The sequence below is a fragment of the Juglans microcarpa x Juglans regia genome, chromosome 2S (assembly GCF_004785595.1).
Source record: "Juglans microcarpa x Juglans regia isolate MS1-56 chromosome 2S, Jm3101_v1.0, whole genome shotgun sequence".
Lineage (NCBI taxonomy): Eukaryota > Viridiplantae > Streptophyta > Magnoliopsida > Fagales > Juglandaceae > Juglans > Juglans microcarpa x Juglans regia.
Window position 1 is genome coordinate 15,552,719 of NC_054597.1, and position 22,051 is coordinate 15,574,769.

General features: G+C 39.8%; 1 protein-coding gene across 1 annotated transcript; it reads left to right on the forward strand.

The window, feature by feature from the left end:
- The first annotated feature begins 13,499 nt into the window (after positions 1-13,499).
- LOC121253412 (F-box protein At3g07870-like) lies at positions 13,500-15,711 on the forward strand. Its single transcript, XM_041153428.1, has one exon. The coding sequence runs from the start codon at positions 14,437-14,439 to the stop codon at positions 15,709-15,711; it is 1,275 nt and encodes a 424-aa protein (XP_041009362.1). The 5' UTR covers positions 13,500-14,436.
- Positions 15,712-22,051: the final 6,340 nt, after the last annotated feature.

Sequence of the window (22,051 nt, forward strand, 5' to 3'; positions counted from 1 at the left end):
CGGGACTTCCTCCCGCCGCTTCTCCTGGGAGCCCTTTTCCCCTTTCTTGTGGGGCTTGTCCTTGGTTAGGGCCTTCGTGGCTCTATTAATGTTCGGAGAATGTATTATGCATTGATGAAATTGCTGGCCTAGTCCATGAATTCCTGCAACGTCGTAGGAGTCCGTCTAGCTAGCTCTGTCATAAATTGGGAGCAGCCAGATGGCTCCTAAGAGTGCCGCCAGTGTTATCTTCTTGTCTTGGTCATCGGTGGTCATGAGCTCTTTGTCGAATCGGGCCAAGTAGGACTTCAGACTTTTGTCCTTTGTTTGTTTGATAGTGAGAAGGTACGCAGCTAGATGCCAACTCCTCTAACTGGACATGAATTGGGTTAGAAACAGTTTGGCTAGCTCGCTGAAGCTGTCCACTGATTTAGGTGTTAGTGACCCAAACCATACATGTGCTGACACTTTCAGGGTCAGTAGAAATGCCCTGCAAGCTATTTCGCTGGGGAAGCCATGCAGCGTCATGTGAGCCCTGAAAGTTTCTAGGTGCTCAAGGGTGTCCCTTCCTCCATCACACATTTCCATAGCAGGGACTCTAAACTTTAGTGGCAAACGAATTGACATTACTTCTTCAGTGTAGGGTAGGCCCGTGCTCGTGAGCAACTAGTCTACCATTGACGACATGCCCACTTTCCTTGCTATTTCCTCATACTTCCCTTTGAGGTTGTAGAGCTCGTCCTGCATGCTTTTTTGCTCCTCTCCCTTGTTAGGTTCCTCTTGTGTGTTTCGGGATCCCTTGTGCTCAGTATCGCTGGATCCCACCTCACCATCTTGCTCCCATTGGGGTTTTTGAGTTCTGTGCTCTCTTTGCAGAGTGTCTCCACTTCGCCAGTTAGTTTCGCCACCCAATTCTCCATAGTTTTCAACCTTGCTTCCTTGACGTCTCCCATATTTCTCCTGAGTTGCTCGAAATGGGTTGTCGCAGGCATGAGAAGGACATGCAAGATCTATTATGATCCCACAGACAACACCATTATTAACATTGTGTTTCGCACACCTTCAAGCCAAGCTCCAACAACTCAGATCTTCGAAAATGGGCCCTTCATAAGGTTGAAAATACTACGGCTTTGAAAGGGTGGCATTGGGGCTGGGGAACCTCCGATGCCAAAATTAGAAAATATTTTTGGAGTGTAGTAAATAAGTAAGAGAGTCAAGGGATTAGAGAGCTTCCTGGTACCTGAGATCTGCTATTTATACTACAGGCCTGAAGAGCGGATCATGCCTACTTTCATGAAGTCCGGGTTCTCCATACCTTTCCTTTTGTCAAAGTCTTTAAATGCAGCATGGCTCTGCGACAACGTCATTAATTTGACGTGTTGTTCGAGTAGCAGAACCATTAATGTGGCGTAGTTCTCCAATCTTCTCCTTTTAGTCTACCTTCCTCCTAGTCCGTTCATACATTCTCTGTCAGCAGTTCAATGGTTCTTCGTATATCACGTCTGTTATGTGGGCGGGCAATTGAGGACTGGATACTACCTAAGGGGTCCTCAGATCGATGAGTCTCATTCTCTGCAGTACCATCCTCATATCAAAGTGTTACAAGTTCACGAAATGGGCAATGAGGCAACATATGCTTGGTACGAAGAGAATATTGAGATGTGGCGGGTTAATGTCCCAATGTCTGTATCTCATGCTATTGGACTTGATAAGAACAATTTGTAATCTCTTTGATTCAATGAAATTATTGCCCTCCATAGCCCAAAAGAAAAATATAAAACAAGAAAAAAAAGTATAAGAAAACCCATGCCATCACACGTAGACTAGAACTTGAATTGGGCTCTTGTGGAGGTTTGTTTTCAAAAATCTTTTAACGCATCTCATCTCATTATTAGAATTTTATTAATTTTTCACATAAAAATAATAAATAATTCAACTTTTTTAAATCTCAAAATAATAATAATATTAGAAAAACAATATTTGATTTTACTTTTAAATTTCATATAAAGACCCTTTCCCCATTTCAAGACACTTTCACTTAATTAGCCATTCGGTCCTGTTAGGAAAAATACTCCTCTTGTGTATTGTATTTCATGCATGCTTTACAATGAGGTAGGGCCTCGGTATTTGTAGTATATTACAGGAAAGAGGAATATTCCTCTGTAACCGAATTCCTATAGCTAGCAATATAAGTGAGTGCTATAACAGATGGTTAGTGGAGAGGACTCTCAATGGTACAGGTAGTGCAGGTAAGAATTTTGGATGGTACTACATGAGGTGGTCCTGCACTAGGTGGTCCTGCATGGGATGCTCTGCTGCGTGCCTTGTACCAGCAGTGTGTGTGTATAAGTCTACTGGGAAATCAGCAGCTGCTGTATGCCTTGCACCTGCTGTGAGTGGCGCTGCGTGTACTGCATGGTTACCCCTGCTTGCAGTGCTTTAACAGCCTCCCTCAAGTCAAGCGGTAGAGAACACAAGCGTAGACTTGAACATAATTGCTGGAAACGTGAGGAGGACAATGGTTTGGTAAGCACATCAACCAACTGATCTTTTCCTGAAATGAAGGCCACTGATAAAGACTTATTAAGGACTTTGTTACGCACAAAGTGGAAGTCTATTTCCACATGTTTTGTGCATGCATGAAAGATAGGATTAGAGGAGAGGTAGGTTGCTCCCAAGTTGTCACAATAGAGAGTGGGTGCCGTAGTGAGATGTATTTTCAAGGTCTCGACATAGATGCTGGATCCAAATTAAATGCCACTGCTTTGAATTCTACTTCTGTTGAGGACCTTGCGATTGTTGGTTTCTTCTTTGAGGACCTTGAGATGAAATTGGATCTTGAGAAAATGCAGTATGCAACTGTAGATTTCCCGTCATCTCGGCAACATGCCCAATCCGCATCTGAGAAGGCTATCAAATTCATTGTTGAAGACTTGGGAAAGAACAATCCAAGATGGGATGTTTGCTTGAGGTATCGAAGGATCCTCTTTTAGCCTGCCAGTGTGGAACACGGGGAGAGTGCATGTATTGGCACACTTTGCTCACTCCAAAGGCTAGATCAGGGCGTGTGAAGGATAGGTATTGTAGGGAACCCACTTTACTTCTGTAAAGGGTAGGGTCTTCAAAGGGATTTCCAGAATGGAGGTTTAATTTTTCTGATGTTACCATGGGAGTTTTCACAGGTTTTGCAAGAGACATATTGGTGCGTTGTAGGAGCTCAGAAATATATTTCTTTTGTGTAAGAAGAAGTCCGTTATCTGTATAAGTGGCCTCAATGCCCAAGAAAAAGTGAAGCTTTCCAAGGTCAGTAATAGGGAAATCACTACGCAGAGCTTGAATAAGTTCACTAATCAGAGTCATATTTGAACCTGTGACAAGAAGATCATCAACATAGACCAACACATAAATAATATTTGCACCATTAATTCGAACAAATAGTGAGGTGTCAGCTGAAGAAGATTTGAAACCAAGATCAATCAATTTGTCACTTAACCTTGAGTACCAAGGCCTTGGTATCTGTTTCAATCCATATATAGCCTTTTTGAGTTTGCAAACATGCATGGGGTACTGAGGATGGACAAAACCTTGAGGTTGTGTCAGAAAAATAGTTTCTGTTAAAGGTCCATGGAGGAGGGCATTTTGTACATCATATTGATGAACAGGCTAACCATTAGTGACTGAAAGGGCAAGAACAAGTCGTATTGTAGTAGTTTTGACAACCAGACTAAATGTTTGATCATAATCAAGTCCCAATTGTTGGAGGAAGCCCTTGGCTACTAAATGAGCTTTCCTGCGCTTGATAGTGCCATCTACAAGTTGCTTGGTTCGAAAACCCATTTACAAGAGATAACATTTGGAGCTTCAACTGGTGGTACAAGAGTCCAAGTATGATTTGTAAGCAGTGCATTAAACTCTTGTGTCATTGCTGCCCTCCATTCTAGGAATTTTTATGCAGTGGAAAAACATGTGGGATTGTCTGGTATGGAAGACAGAGCTGAGGTGTGTGCTTGCATTGGTGGCCACCTAATGGTGCCATCAATGAACTGACGAGGTCGAGTAATGCCAGCTTGTGACCGAGTCAACATAGAGTGTGAATGCTGCGGAACATCTGGTAATGAGTATTCAGTTGAGGAAGGTAAGGTTGAAGATGAATGTGGAATTGGACCGGGTATGGATTGTGTTTGAGAAAGAGAACTCTCGGTAGATATGTGAAGTGGAAGAGTAACATGTGTGGACGCAGTTGGAGTGTTTGATTTCGAAAGAAGGGAGAATGGAAAATGGGCCTCCTTGTGTTTGACATCCTTAGAGATGTAAATTCTGTGAGTGTGAGCTGGGCTTCGACCTAAGTATGCACATTCAAGGGCACGATAGGCAAACTTATGTTGATTGAAAGGCTTGGTGAGCGGCCAACATGCTGAGCCAAAGATTCTAAGGGAGTTAAAGTCAGGTTCTTTTTGATAAAGAGTTAGAAAAGGAGAGGAATTTTGAAGTGATGAGGATGGAAGTAGATTGATTATTCGAACGGCATGCTGAAAAGCATAAGGCAAAATTCTAAGGGAATGGAAGCATGTGCAAGTAAGGCCAAACCCGAATCTACAATATGCCTACGCTTTCTTTCTATGATGCCATTTTGAGTGTGTGCATGAGGGCAAGTGATACGGTGTTTAATGCCAACGTTGGATAAGATATCTTTAAATGGTCTAAACTCCCCTCTCCAATCTGTTTGAACTTGTTTAATTTTTGTTTTAAATTGTGTGTCAACATAAGCTTGGAATTTAATGAAGGTAGACAATGCTTGAGACTTTGTTTGTAATGGAAAAATCCATGTGTATCGAGAGTAGTCATCTACGAAAGAAATGTAATATCTGAAACCTTCATTAGAAGCATAAGGTGAGGGACCCCAAAGATCACTAAAAATAAGAGAAAATGGTTTAGTTGATTTATGGAGTCTTGCATGTGCTGGCTTTCTATGATGTTTAGCCATGGCACATGCATTACAAAAGTTCATGGAAGAAAATTGATCAAAAGGAAGGCCACTCTTGAGAAGAACATATCTGACTATCTTTAGAGATGGATGACCAAGTCTTGAGTGCCATAATGGAAGGGTGGATAGTGAACTTGTGTGAGCTTGAGGCGGCGGTGAGAATGTGTACAAGCCATTAGTTGTGTTCCCTTGAAGTAGAGTTTTCCTTGTGATGCAGTCCTTAACAAAAAAATGGTTTGAGAAAAATTGGAAGAAGACATTATTGTCTAAACAAAATTGTCTTATAGAAATCAATTTTTTGGTGAAAGATGGAACACATGACAACTTTGTTAAAATAAATTTAGAAGAGTTTGAAGGGAAAGTTGCAGAACCAGAATGTGATATGGGTATTGGAGTGCCATCTCCAACTCGAAGTTCATCACCATGATGTTCAGCAACATGCAAATTCAGGTTGGCAAGCTCACTTGTAACATGATTAGTAGCGGCTGTATCAGGGTACCAAGGTTCATTGATGGTATAGTTCGAGGAACTGTAGTTTGCAGATGGTGGGGTAGCTGTTGTGTATGCTTGATTGAATCTATAGATGCAGGTGAGGGCCAAGTTTCCAACTCTATTGCATACTTGGCAGATGGGTTGTGAGTTAGTCATTGAAGAAGAGAAATGAGGTGAGAATGTACCTGAAGGTCTGGATGAGCCATGTGAATAGGATGAGTTTGAACGACCCCCACGATTGCGATTGGAATTTTGACATCCTCGTGAATAGGAGGAGCCACGACCACGTCCAGGAGAAGAAAACGAGCAGAAAAATTTGCCGATGTTTCTGGAGTATACAGCAGAGAGATGTTGGCTGAATGGTGTTGTGGTAGCTTCATGGGTGAGCAAATGACTAAGAAGGGACTCAATGGAGATAGGATCAATCCTTGTAGTAACAGACGAGACTAAGGCGTCATAGTCAGGTCCTAGGCCAGCCATTAAATATGGGACAAATTCCGTAGATGGTAAAGCTCTTCCAGCTACAGCCATTGTATCGACAAGGGTTTTAGCATGTTGAAAATAAGTTGAGATAGAATTAGTACATTTCTTTAGACTAGCCAGCTGAAGTTGTGTTTGAATAAGGCGGGCTTGAGAGGTAGAGGCATATGTGGTTTCAATGGAGAGCCAAATAGCACATGCAGTTGTACAACCAACTACTTGAGCTATAATAGACTCGAAGAGGGAAGAGATAAGTGTAGACATGACAAGCTAATCTTGTTGAACCCAGAGTTCATGTGCTGGATTGGGTGAGTTATTAGAGATGGTGATTGGGGGTGCAGAACATGATCCATCTGCATATTTGAATAGCCCCTGGCCTCACAGATATGGGACTATTTGAACTTTCCAGAGGAGGAAGTTCTCGGGTGTTAGTTTAATAGAGATAATGTGTGAGAAATCTGATAAGGGAAGAGTAAGGGGGAGGAGGAAGAAGAGAAAGAAGAGGAGGTTGAGGAGGAGGTAGACATGATGGATGATTAGTCCTTGGTTTGCTCTGATACCATGTTAGGAAAAATACTCCTCATGTATATTGTATTTTCATGCATGCTTTACAATGAGGTAGGACCTCGGTAATTATAGTATATTACTGGAAAGAGGAATATATCTCTGTAACCGAATTCCTACAGCTAGCAATATAAGTGAGTGCTATAACAGTTGGTTAGTGGAGAGGACTCTGGATGGTACAGGTAGTGTAGGTAAGGATTTTGGATGGTACTGCATGAGGTGGTCCTGCATGGGATGCTCTGCTGCGTGCCTTGTACCTGCACTGTGTGTGCATAAGTCTGCTGGGAAATCAGCAGCTGCTGTATGCCTTGCACCTGCTGTGAGTGGCGCTGCGTGTACTGCATGGTTACCTGCTTGCAGTGCTTTAACAGGTCCTCTTTTCTCTGAAAATGTGAGGTAGTTCTGTGCTTTGTCTTAACAAAGCTGGTGCCTCTTGGAGGGTTTCTTCCGAAGAGAAGGTGAGTAAGTTATGGAAGAGAAGCTAACAAAGCAGTGGGAGGGATTAACTCTCACGAAAGAAGAGAACCAAATTTTGGCTGTTTCATAAGACAATGCAGATGTCTCAAGTCTACGTGGTAAGCATTGCATTCTAGCCTTCGTCATCTTTGATAAGTCAGTAAAAAAGGAAGCATTTCGTTCAACCTTATTCAAGATTTGGAGACCCGTTGGATGGATCACCTTCAAAGACATGAATGATAATAAATTTTTAGTGGAATTTCAAAACCTTGGGATAAGGAAAAGCTTCTTAAGGGAAGGTCGTGGCTGTTTGATAGCAATCTGGTGAATCTGCAGGATTTTGATGGTAGCCTTTCAGCACAAGACACTCACTTCATTTCTGAAGCACTGTGTATCCAAATGTTCAACATTCCAATGGCAGTTATGACTCGGGAAATGGGGTCCTTAATTGGAACATCCATCAGCAAAGTAATTTCTGTGGATGCTGACCAGGAAGGGATAGGGTGGGGCTCTTGTTTGAGAGCTCGGATTGAAGTCAACATTACCAAGCCTCAGCTACGTGGAACTTTTCTGACTGTTAACAGTAAGAAGCGTTGAATTAGTTTCAAATACGAAAGGCTCCTGAATCTCTGCTTCAACTGTGGTACAATAAGGCATATCCATAATTCATGTCAGTCCGCAGGAGAGCAAATAAACCAAAATCAGTATGGCACTTGGCTGAGGGCCTCTTCTCTATCAACTGGTGCTTCAGTTTTCAGAAAGTATGAAGGCATATCCCGCGACAGTTCCTCTCACCGATAAGGGAATTCTAATGACTCTGATAGCAACTGGGACGGACACAGCAGGAGTAATTCCAGGAGTGATACATGGGGCAATGTTGGTGCACCAACTGAGGAGGAATCTCGGGTCCCCATCGTGGCTGCTGCTGAAAAGGAAGTGTTGGAAAAAAGGTAATGAAAGTGACCCAGCAAAGGTGGAGGCATGTCCCAAGTTGACTTCCCAATAAGATAAAAAGAGTGCTCAGCTGCACAAGCTCACTACTCAGCCCCACCAGAAATAATGATTTGTCTTGGCTGGAACTGTTGAGGGCTTGGGAACCCTCGAACAGTTCGCGAACTTCACGATTTGGTGATCACTAAGCACCCACAGGTTATTTTCCTTTCTAAAACAAAAATAGTAGAGAAAAAATTGAAATTATCAGAAATAAGATTGGTTTTGATTGTATTTTTGTAGTTGGTAGTAGAGGAAGGAGTGGTGGCCTGGCTCATTATGGAATTCCAACCTGGACATAGAGTTAGTCTCATACACCCAGTGGCACATTTTAGTCCAAGTGACCATGGCCAATGATGGCAAGCAGTGGTTTTTAACAAGTTTCTATGGGAACCCAACAACAACCAAAAGGGAAGAAAGTTGGTGTCTCTATAGAGCTCTCAAACCTCCTGAGAATGCAGGGTGGTTATGTATGGATGATTTCAATGAAATTATGTTCCAAAATGAAAAACATGGAGTTGCAAGAAAGCCTTATGGTCAGATGGAAGCATTTAGATTGGCAATTGAGGATTGTGGACTAACAGACTTGGGGCACGATGGAGACAAATACACCTGGAGTAATGGCAGGGAAGGGGCAGATTTCACCAAAGATAGATTGGATCGTTGTTTTGGTAACTTCTACCATAAGCCAATTCTGCTTTCACTTAGTTCATCAACTGTTGTTAAGTCTTCAGATATGAGGGATGCTGGGCCCAGAAGACAGGTTGCATTGATGCTGTCAAAAAAGCTTGGGTACCCTCGAGTAGTAGTAGGAACTTACTATTTGATGTTACTAAAAACTTGGAAAAATGCCAGGCAAACCTGATGAAATAGAGTAGGACTAACCAGAAAGGGCAGACTAAACTCATATCAGCTAATCTTGAGAAATTGAAACAACTTCAAGTGGCTAATGATGGCAGGCGTACCTAGGAAATCAGCACTCTGCAGAAACAGACTAATGCACTACTGGAAGTGTAATGCCCCAAACCCGGGTGGCTTGGAGAATTACTACCTGTGACTTATAAACACATTTCCCGGCACAACTAAAATAAATCTCCAACAAAACTTTATTATCAAAACTCAAACTCAAGTCTTCTAAATAAACACCTTGAAAACTCCATAAAACCAATATTGCAACAGAACAAAAATAAACTAAGGAGTCCACAATCTCCCGGTAGTCATAACAAACTAAACTGATAACTTAACGAGTCTTACTAACCCAAGATAAAATTAAATCTAAGAGACATTAAATTTGAAGGACATCAGAATTCCTTCTCTTAACATTCTCTCCCCGGCTTAATCATGCTCACCAAACTAAACCGGGTCCTCAGTTGGACTATCCACATCATCTGAAAATATTATGAAGAAAGGGGGGTGAGTTATCAACAACTCAGTAAGCAAGAGACATATGTTAGCGTGCAAACATGAGCATTTACAAAGTACAATATGCAGAAAAAAATATTTTACAGAGTTATCTTGCAGAACAAAAACATTTTTTCCAAATGTAACAGAGCGATAGTTTTAAGACAAGTAAAACCTGTAATACTTTGGCATAACATAAACTGAGTATCATCATCACATCAAAACAGAGCATCACACAGAGCAGAGATCATGTTTCACCCCCGTGGTAGGGTTGTGCTAACCCCGGTGGCCAAACCAGGCAGAGACAGAGGTGAATCTTTCCTTTATTCTTCTCGGAGTCCCGAGTGTGCACACAGGAAAGACCACAATAAAATCACTTTGTTTCCAAAGTGGGTGCACTAAGAGATAGAGAAGTTGGTACTAACCCAAACAGGTAGAGCATAACAGAGTAGAGCAAAGCAGAGACAGTCAGATACAAAAACCAGTACACCATGCCAATGGTTTTCAAATGTTATATCAAAATAATACAGAGAATCAAAACAGAATCAGACAGTTTACACATTGAAAAACAAAAGCCAGAACATCTTTCTAAATAAATGCACAGTTTTTCAGATTCTCAATATCGCTCTTTTTTCATAATTTCAGGAACCATATGACAGAAATTAGCTCATGTCTATACAATGCATGTCAGAACATATGTTTCCTTTTTTACACAGATTTCATGAATAATCTAAATAAGCGACAAAGGTTGATCTTTGTTTTTCCAAGTTTCCATTACATCACAAAATATGCAAGTTTTCATAAAATCAACCTCAATCTTATTAACTTGTATAAAACCTAGCATAGGAACCCCGCTTACCAGACTCTTGTAGCGTATTAAATGACAATTGACATAACGACTATCTAATAATTAAAACTCATAATCCCAACCTATAATATAGCGAAAACAACTCACTATTACGACCATATAGTAATCTGGACAGCCCGCATTTCAACCCAAAAATACCATATTCTAATTTTTATATTTATCAAAACACCCACCAAAGTCAACGTGAAACACAAATAATCAAAATATCAACCCCACTTCAATGGCCTCTAACTCCAAGCAATCATCACAACTCAACCAAAAATACAACAAGAAATGTAGCTCCGAATAATAACCTCCACTCCAAACAGTCGTATAGGAACCCAAACAGCACAAAAACAGCCTCCAATCAATCCCAAGTATCACTCGGTTTACTGCTCGACCAACCCAAAAAATAAACCACAATTCCAAAACCATTCCAACACCAAAGTGTTTGTTTATTCACAAAAAATGTCCGAGAACTCACGAACTGCACTTTCAGATATTTCCTTGAAGTGAAATAAACTGACTTGAAGTGAAAGTGTGTGTGCGTGCATATGAGACCGAGAACGAGAATGGCCTACCAGCGAAAATTAGATTATCCCAAAATGGCTTCACTGGTTACACGAAAAGCTGAAACTGAAGACCCACGAACTAGAAATCACAAGCAACCAACAAATCCTGCAAGTGATGAAACAGAGAGGGTCGGCTGAGAGGGTTAAATTCAGGGTCTAACATGAAGAATAAAAGAGAGGGGGAAGAAGATACCTGTAGACAGAAAAATCACCAAGTGGAAAGAGGGAGAACCGCGTCTGAAGAGAGAAACTCCAATTGCAGAAAGCAAAGTTACACGAGAGGGAGAGGGATGCACAAACTCTGCAACAATGGAGGGACGCGTGAGGGAAAAACCGAATGGGAGAAATGTGTAGGAGAAATTTAGGGCACGACTTCGGACTCACCAATAGACTCCAAGAAGCAAAGAGACGGACTCGGGAAGGGGGATTGGGTTAGGTGAAAGAGAAGGACACGGAGGAAACTAGAAGAAACCGAAAATAGAAAGAGGGGGAGAAGGATTCGGGGAGCTGAGGAAGAGGGAAACTTACCCTCAAAATAGCGTTGTTCGCACACCTCCAAGAAAAAGGGCTGGGCCCCCGTGCACGATCCGGGCTTCACAAAGAAAATAAAACAGGGCCTTACAGGAAGAGGATCACATCAGATGGCAACAAAGGGCAAAGCAAGCATGGCTCAAAGATGGTGGTAGGAACACTAATTTTTTTTTTTTTTTTTATAAATGTGCAACTCAACGAAAGAAGACAAACACTATATCCAGTATTACAGACAGTTTTGATATCACTTCCTTAGATCCTGATTTCATGAGTCATACCTTCCAAGAATTTTTTCAAAATCTATTTTCAACCTCAAACCCTGAAGACATTGACAGCTGTTTAAGTCCCCTGGAAAAGTCAGTAACTGAGGAAATGAATGACAGCCTTTCCAAAGATTTTTCTGGAATGGAAGTTAAGGTGGCAATCTTTTCAATGCAAGCTTTTGGCTCACCTGGACTTGATAGGTTCCCAGCTTGCTTTTACCAACAACACTGGGATATTGTGGGGCCTAGAGTCTGTGGAGCAGTTTTAGAAGCACTAAACCATGGCAGTTGGACACAAGGTCTTAATGACACCTTTATTGCTCTAATTCCGAAAAAGAAGAGGCCTTCAAGTGTTTCTATCTATAGACCAATAAGCCTTTGTAATGTTCTCCATAAAATCATGGCAAAGGTGCTGGCAAACAGATTGAAAGCATTCCTCCCTGATCTCATACCCCCAACTCAGAGTAAATTTGTGCCAGGTAGACTCATCTTAGATAATGTTATTATTGCATTCGCAGCCTTACACACAATGAAGTGTAGTCTGAAAGGAAAAGAAGGATATATGACCCTAAAATTAGACATAAGTAAGGCATATGATTGGCTTTAGTGGAGTTTCCTGGAGGCAGTTATGAAGAAAATGGAATTTTCTAGAAGGTGGACAGAACTGATAATGCAATGTGTTACCACAACTTCTTACTCTATCCTGTTGAATGGCACCCCTCAGCAAAGTTTTAAACCTTCTAGGGGAATTAGACAGGGTGATCCCCTTTCACCCTATCTGTCCATTATGTGTTTAGAGGCTCTAAGTTGTTTACTAAACAAAGCAGAAAGTAATGGCATTCTCACTGGGTTAAAAATAGGAAGACAGCCCCACAAAGTATCAATCAATCACATTTTCTTTGCAGATGACAACCTCTTGTTTTGTAAAGCCAACTGTAAAGAGTGGGGTAACCTGGCCAAGCTACTGGATCTCTATGAAAAAGCCTTGGGCCAAAGTCTTAATAAGGAGAAAACTTCAATATTCTTTAGTAGTAACACAAGTCAGGAACCAAAAGAGCTGATCATTTGAGCTGCAGGGATCAATGCAACAAATTCTTGTGAAAAGTACTTGGGATTACCAACCAATGTCGGTAAATCAAGAGCCTCCTCATTCAGAGATATAATTGATAAAGTCAAGGCTAGATTGAGCAATTGGAAAACATAATACCTATCTCGAACAGGTAAGGAAGTGCTGCTTAAATCCATAGTCCAAGCTATTCCAGCCTACAGTATGGGGCTGTTCATATTACCAAAACAACTTATTACTCAACTGAACAAAACAGTCAGTAATTATTAGTGGGGTCATCAGGCAAATGAGAACAGAATGCATTGGATCAAATGACATCAAATGAGGAAATCAAAGAAGATGGGGGGCCTCGGTTTTAGGGACTTTGAAGACTTTAATATAGCAATGTTGGAGAGTTCATAAAAACCCAGATTCACTGGCAGCTGAGGTTCTTAGAGCAAAATACTTCGCTAAAACCAAATTTCTGCTTGCAAAATTGGGCAGCAGACCTTCTTATCTCTGGCAGAGCTTCTTGGCTGCCAAACCTTTGTCACATGAGGGGCTTTTCTGTAGAATTGGTGATGGAGAATAGGTCAGTATTTGGGACGATAAATGGATTCCTCGGCCAAACACATTCAGGATCCAAAGTGCTACCATATTCCTTCAAGCTGACACAAAGGTCTCAGCCCTCATCGAGCCTTCAACAAAACAATGGAATCTTCCACTAGTGCAGGCTATTTTCTCAAAAGAAGAAGTAGACATTATCAAGACTATTCCTATTAGCCCTTGCCATAGTTCGGATAAACTTATATGTCGAGGTAACTCAAATGGCTTGTTCACAGTCAAAAGTGCATACCACCTAAGAATAAACATAAAATCTCTCCAACAGGGTCAATCATCTGGGCTCCAATTCCATAACTAGACTAAATTATGGTTTCTAAATGTCCCTCAAGCTTGCAAATCCTTCCTCTGAAGGGCATGTCTAGAAGCTCTTTCTACTAAACTTAATCTATCTAAGAGGACAGTGGTGAAGGAGGCAACCTGCCCAATATGTGAGCAGGTACCTCAAACAGTGATGCATATCTTATGGGATTGTATATCAGATAGGGATGTGTGGGGGCAAAGCTCAATTAGAATTAAAAAATTTACCTCTCAATGTTCTAGTTTCAAAGCTTTAATGGAGGAGATAATTGGACTTTTTGATCAAAACTTAATGGATGAGATTGTTGTTACAACTTGGAAACTTTGGTCTAGAAGAAATGAGTTGATATTCAAAGGCAAGTTCCCTCATCCCAATCAGGTGCAGCAGTCCATAATTTTGTTGAATGAGCTCAAGCAAGCTAACTGCAGACTCGATATCCCCCCCTGCAAACACAACTCAAGGCCTCTCAACCTGGCAAGCTCCCCCTACAAATGTTTATAAAATAAATTGGGCTGCTGCAGTGGACAAAATCAATTGTAAGGCTGGTTCATCATCCATGACTGGGAGGGCACTGTGAAAGCAACACTGAGAAATAACTATGACATTTTTCCAGACCCTTCACTAGCTGGGACCATTGCTGCTCTCTATGCAGTCAAATTTACTCAAGAGCAAGGTTTTAGAAAGATCATATTGGAAGGAGACTCTCTAATCGTGATTGAAAGGATCAAGAAGAACCAAAGTAAAGACACTTGCTGTGGAATGTTTATGGCTGAAATCTTGGAGACCTTGGCAGAGTTTGAACAATGGTCAGTAAATCATATTGGGCGGGATTGTAACAAGGCAGCACATGCCTCAAGTAAAGAGGCTTTGGGAGCTCAGGAGTCACAATTGATCTCCACGAGTTTCCCACATGTATTCTCCCTTTTTGTTAAGAAATATAAGAGTTAAATCTATTACTCAAAAAAAAAAAAAAAAAAAAAGCCATTCGGTCATTTCTTATAAGCAGTTACGCGGTTATTTGCAGGAAAACGAGAAGAGAGAGAGAGGGGGGGGGGGGGGGGGAGCCATGTCCGCATATATCCCTGAAGATTTGGTTCTTGAAATTCTCCCCGGGCTTCCCCTAAAATGTCTTATTCGATTCCGATCCGTCAGCAAATCTTGGGCCACCCTCATAGGCACTCCCGATTACCTCTCCAAAAGTCTCATCAACGATTGTATTCTCGCCAACCCTTCCCATCAACTCCTCTTCGTAAAACGCGCCCCCAAATCCATAGACGGAAGACTGTCTTACTCATTCCTGTGCTACAGCACTCTGGCCTCTGCCTCTAAAACTCATCAAGATCTTCCGTTACAAAACCCGTATGATATTAAGATTGCGGGTTCCTGTAATGGCTTGCTCTGTCTCTTTGACTACTACGGCAACGGCAACATCGTTGTCTGGAACCCCACCACGCTGGAGTTCATGCTCCTCCCTCACGCTTGGTTCGTGGACACCGTCTGTTTTGGTTTCGACCCGATACACGACGAGTTTAAGGTTTTGAGGATTCGCTATGTGCAGGAGAGTGATGAGCCGGATCTCCCTCCATACCGGGCTTGTCCTGTCCGTCTGAACCAGGAAGTGGAGGTTTATAGCCTAAGCGGCGGTTCTTGGAGAAATCTTGTCGTCGATGTTGAAGTGCCTAAGTTTCAAGGAGTCGATTCATCTTATATGAATGGTGTTTGTTTCTGGTTGGCGCAAAGTTATTATGGGGACGAGAAGATTGTTGCGTTCGACGTGTGCGACGAGGTGTTCCGAACGATGGCATTGCCCAATTATAGTCTTGTATATGGTGAATTCACTTGGAGGACTCTCACGGTACTAAAAGAATCGGTTGCTTTGATAGTTTATCCTCGTAAAGATAATGGGGAGGAGAGATTCCTGGATATATGGGTGTTGCTGGAGTTTGGTGTTAAAGAATCTTGGATTCGGCTGGTGAGGATCGTACCCATTTGCGGCTTTGGATGGCCGTTGGGGTTTTGGAAGAGGGGTGAGTTGTTTATTGTGCGCAGAGAGGGGCAGCTGGTATTGTATGACCCTTTTACTCAGACAGTAAGAACTCTACAGCTTGATGGGGAGTGGTTCCAGGTTCTACCTTTCACCCGTAGTTCAGTTGGGATCAACGGATCGGGATTTTTAGATGGTTAGATTAGATATACGCATCAATGAATGGCTTAGTTGTTAAATGGCAATCGTTTTCTAGAAATTAGCAATGAGATATCTAGAATATGATAACAGGTTTTCCTACTGTTTACTGAATTTCAATCTACTGTTGTACAGCTGCACTGGCTCTAGATGTCGTTTATAAATGATAATACGATCGATTTGAAGGAACCATAAATTTGGTATTACACATATCCTCGTAGTCAACCATCTCACTGACCCAGAAAAAGAAAAACCAATGATCTCATACAAATGTTTTTTTTTTTTTATTTTTAAGGAAGAGCAAGAAGTCACATGTTGAAAAGTGATATCCTCTCAAATTTACTAATAATGTCCTCACTTATGGCGGAGGAATACCGTAGTAATAAGAACTGGACCATGGGAAAACCCATCAGGACCGCAACTAAGAAAACAAATCTATGACAAACTTATGTATTGACAGGGAAAACACAACCATAAATACCAGAGAAAACTAACCTCTTAGAGCTAGAAGGCCTAAGTAATCCAAACGGAAAAAGCCATGAAGAGTCCGCGACAAATCGCAATTACTAGAAAAAGCCAAGTCGGCGCCTGGGGCACCTTCCTTAGCTAACCAATCTGCCACCATATTATCTTCACGAAACACATGTTGAATCCTGCAATGAAGAGTATGAGTCAAACCAACAAGTTCTTCTCAAAAATCCTCTAAGTACCAGACACCACAACGCCCTCTCATCCACCACGATAGCACCACTATCGAATTCATTTCTATTATCACATTAGAAATATGTAAAGCATTGCAAAATCTCAAACCTTGAAAGACCACCAAAAGTTCCGCTTTGTTATTGGAACCAAAACCAATAGAAGAGGCATAAACCTTGACAAGACAACCTGAATCACTCCTAATAACCCCACCAATGCCACAAGGTCCCGGGTTATTGAGACTACTACCATCCGTGTTCAATTTGTACCATCCTGATGGTAGGTTAATCCACTTAACCAATTTGCAACAAGGAGCTTTAGGCACAATTGGTTTAATCCGCAAGGCCTCTAATATCTTGCCATCTAGGTGAGACAAACACATAGGATTCTTAGCCCCATGAGGAACCAAGTCACACACAAATAGAATGAACAACAACTTCTTAAGTGAAATTACCCAAGTACCCCTGTAACGCAACGAAAATATCTACAAATTCACTCAACAAATTGGTTAGCCGTCACGCATGCAATTAATTTATTAATTAACCAATAACATAAGATAAAAGAACTGCGTAACACCGAGATTGGTATCTAAGTGAAACCCTTTAAAGAACTCCTTAAAGGTAAAACCTTACGGGACAGCCAAACCCAGAAAAATCAATTTTATTATTTGAAAATCAATTACAAAACTTTTGTCAATTGACACTCTTACTTAACCAGACAAATGATCCATTTGTCTTCTACCGCAGTAGCAGCCAGAATCTTTGACGATCTTCAAACATTGGCTTTTCTCCTGGAACTCTAGGAGCTGAAACTCGATCAATCAATTCTCCAACATGGAACGCACTAAAAAAGAGAAATAAAACACAAGAGAAAATTCTCACACTCGAGTATCACTCTCTGAGAGTAACAATATGAAAATTTTCCAAGAAATTTTCTCACCAAAGTATGCACTGGAAAGTGCTTTAGAAAATATGTCAATTTGAATCTGTATAGATCTTAACCAATAGGATCCCTTAAATAAAGAATCTAAAAATCAATTCCAATTGTTGTAGGATTCCGCTGACGGAATAAATCTTATAAGAGTTTGATCTGCAATAGGATTCTGTTGACAGAATGAGTCTGGTAGGAATTTGATTTGCAGTAGGATTTTGCTGACTGTGGCAAAGTCGTCTCCTGACAGAATGCTGACATTTTGCGATAACTCTTCACTGCAGTAACAGATTTCAAATAAATCTTTTCTCCGAATAAGTGCAGATTCTTTGGGACTCGATTTTCTCACTTATGACTTATGTAAACAACCTAATACCTCCTAGATAAACTTAATATTATTATAGATAAAGTCAATAAACATTCATCCAAAATTACCAACTTAATGATAGGATAAACTCTATCATTTTAGTCACCTAATCCTATACAAACTTATCAACTTAGTCACCTAGTCCTAGCCAAACTTTTGCATCTATAATCTCCCACTTTGGCAGATTGGTGACAAAGTCAAATTGAAGAATGTCTTGAATCTACAATCTCCCCATTTGGTGGATTGGTGACAAAACTAACTTGATGAATGTAGTATGTACCTGAGACAAAAACAGCCAGCAGACCAAGATCTCGTGAAACAAATCTTAGTACAGTAATGAGAAGAAATGACATGAAACACTATTTGAAATTAGTCTCAACAAAATCAAATGTTAGACATAATCTAAACATACTAAAATAATGTTCTAGTCATTATAAACAACAATGTCAAGTATTTAGTTCTCCCCCTATATATTCTGTTGCTCTCCCTCAATCTCTCCATTTTTTTTTCCTTCTAGCAATACACTAACTTCACTTACTCATTCAACTCACCCTAAATTTCACAATACTAATTTCACAATACCAAAATAAATCAATATGCTCCTCTAATACTCCCCCTTTTTGTCATTAATCTGACAAGACTCATAAGATAACAAATACAACGTATGTGAGCCGAGATGATGACACTAAGAAAGACATGATAAACAACTCCATGTGTCTCAACTTTTCATGGATTAAATGCAGTTGATGTATGAGCATGAATGCAAGTAAAATCATGACAAAATGAATGAAGTAGTTTGGTTAAGCATAAAAACAAACACTTGGTGGGCATAGCATGAAAACAAAAGTCTATAAAGCATCAACCACCAAAAATCCTTCCTGAGTACATGAACAAAAACAGACCCACTTCATACAATCTACTTCTTCACATCCAAACATAAAAAAAAAAAAAAAAAAAAAAAAAACAAAAACAAAAACAAAAACGTCATGCTCCAAGTTGCAAATCAAAACAAATATCAACACTTCCAAAATGCATGTGCCCCGAGCCCTAAAATGAAAATGGGAGAGGATATAGATGTGAAGTAAACTTATCGTGACTCAGAATCAGCGAGGATATAGATGTGAGTTGAGAAGGTCTGTGCGAATTCTAAACAACAAGGAAGTAGATCGCGATAAGGGTGAGAAGTGGTGTTTGTCTATGACACGAAAAGAATGAGAAAGCCATTGGTGAGTGAAGACTAAAATATCGCCGGGGGGGGGGGGGGGTGGGGGCACGGCTTATTTACAAATTTCAACTAAGTCTGGGATTTAGATAACTCACATGGTAAGCACATGGCCAAGCCTGTAACATACTAGTTTTGGTTTTAGGGTACATAAGTAAATTTCCTAGAAAATATTTTTATTTTATTATAGTTTTATCAGAATTTATATTTACTTTATTTTTAATAATTACTATTATAATTTTAATTTGAAAATTTTTAGAGTTTGTTTTAATAATGATTACTAAATTGTATCAGATTACGTTTACTAGAGTTTGGTTTGAAATTTAAAATTTATTTTCTCTACCTCCTCCGAACCTTATCTCTCTATTTTAGCCTTTTTTTACACTTTAAACCACCAACCCATAAGTTTCATCCCATTTTCTGTCAAATTTGAAATTCTAACCTTATATTCGGCCTCATTCTTAGCTTTGTAAATTCAAATTCTAGTGGAAGCCGACTCTGTTAATGAGTAACGATTTTCACTCCGCACATCTCTACTCTTTCACATGCACGTCTCTACCCTTCTAGACTTTTCCTTATATTTCCCCTATCAGCTACCATTATAAATTTGGCTTACCTCGTGCACGAGAGGAGAAAACTCGGAAACACCGTAAGCCACCCACTTCCTTCCGCAGCAACTCCACGTTGCTCAGACCACGTCGACCCACCTCCCAGCCACCACAGAAGGTGCCGACCAGCCCAGCCCCAGCTCAGCTACTCCTTTTTGGTAAGCCGATCTCCGTCAGCCTCCTCTTTTTCCCTCTCTTTTGTTTCGGTCCTATAGTTTCTCTCTCTAAGCTCTCTCTCTCTCTCTCTCCCTCACTCGGTGCCGCACCACCATAGGAACTCCCAGTTGTGTCGCCGGTCAGTCCCAGCCACCCGAAGCCGTCGTCGCACTCAGCCCTCTCTCGGTGAGCTCTCCTTTCGCAGAACCTCTCTCTCTCAAACTCTCTATTTTCCTTGTGTTTAAGCCTGTGTGCTTCGGTCCTTGAAGAACCCGTGGTTCTTTTTGATGGGCCCTTGGGCCTTAGGCCTTTGTGTATGTGGGATGGACTATCCTTTCGTTGGGCTCATGTAGTAATATTATGTTATGGGCCAGATTGTATTATTTTACAAAAACTATCCTAATTATTTTAAATTGACTGGTATTTTAATTTGTATTTTATTTAAACAACAGTTTACTAATTTTATTGGGCTTAATATTTTAGAAGTCAGTTTTTTTCTCAAGTAAATATATTAGTCAAAGACTATTTTTATAAGGATGTTTGCAAATATTTTCTTAATATTCCTTTGTCTATTTGGTATAATTTAATAAAATTATTATGTTAAGAATTTAATGGAATTATGATGTTAAGAATATTTAATAGAATTTATTAGGTTTCTTATAAGATTTAATAATTATGTTAAGAAATAAAACTTAAGAATTTAAGTTTATGAATTATTTTAAAATAGTTCGAGTATTCATCTAAATTATAAATAAGTATTTTAAGTAATTTAGATACTTGGATTTATTGAATTGTTTAACACTATCTTTTGATTGTGGATTTAATTAAGTAAGATATTAGTACTTATGTGTTTCTAAACAAATTAGTAATAGTTATTATTTCATATAGGTCTCAAGTTACGAAGTGTTATTCAAGAAGAAACGCAGCGAGATAAGTAATTTGATCACAAGTTTAGGATCATCACAATTCAGTTTATAGATAATTAGTATTCAAGCCAGTCATTTCCAGCCAATTATTTATGCACCACTCATGTCATATGCAAATATGTCATCCAGCATAGCATACTATTTTGTCATTCCGCATCATGTTTAAATTTAGAAATTATGATTATGTATGTAGTATGTCATGCATCTCATGTGTATAAGATATGTAAGCCATCTTAAATTCAAGTGAAAGATAAGATAAGATAAGATCAAATCAGTTAATAAGATGGTTATTCAGATGCATTGTACCAATACAGTTCAGTTTCAAGGTGGATGTGCAAGCCACGAACTTAGTCGTGGTCCACCATAGTATGTCAGAATACTATCAGCGGCTCCCCTTGCGGCCACGGGATGTGGGGCCGATGCACAACCTCGCACACAGGGTTAAGTGTGTTGGCCAATCAGATAAATCAGATCAATCAGATTAGTCAATTAATTTAGTTAAAACAATCATGCATAGCACAAGCATCAGTATGAATAGTCATGAATTTAAACTCTCAGCATGACAGTTTTTGTGAAAACCTTATGTTTAGTATGTTTACGTTGTGATGGATTACTTGCTAAGTCTTTGACTCATTTTTGTTTGCTTTCATGTTTTTAACCACCCAGGTGAGGATATGAATACGAGCAGGCAGGCCAGGAATAGAAGGAGCATTAAATTTTTGTTCAGACTTTCTAAAATAAAACATGCTTTATGACATGAATTTTGTTCAATTTATTTCATTTAATGTTTTTGGAAGACTTTTTATTAGACATTTTCTACAAAATAAATTTCTAATTTCATTTATGAAATTTGAGATCTATTGACCGATTTATTTTTATGAAAGTACGTGACACACCTAGCCTTTGGGAAGGGGGTGTTACAAAACCATCGCAGCTCAAAGTCCCATTGGGACTTAAACTCTTAGACCAATAGAAACATGCCTTCCAAACTTGTGCATCAAAATGCAAAATCACAAAAAATCAAACATACCAAACAACCATAAAAATAATATATTTTATATTTTCACCATTTTATTTATTTTATTTAAACCAAAATAAATAAATAAATAAAAATTTATCAAAATATTTATTTTTATTATTATAAGCAATGGGGCGAGTAACATGCCTAGATATATGTTAGTTCAAAAATAGTGTCACTCACAAAAAAAAAAAAAAAAAAAAACTCAATAGAGTACACTCTTATTTGCAACAGTCACCATGGATGTTCATACCTCATAAGATCATCAATGTCGAAGTTCATGTGAGTGTGTGAGTGTCACAACCCCGCCCTAAGCTAGGACAAGACCGTGACCCTTTACCCGTTCTTTCCTTTTTATTATTATTAGTACTATATTATTATTCTTTTTTTTTATACGAAGGTGATAAGGGATATGCG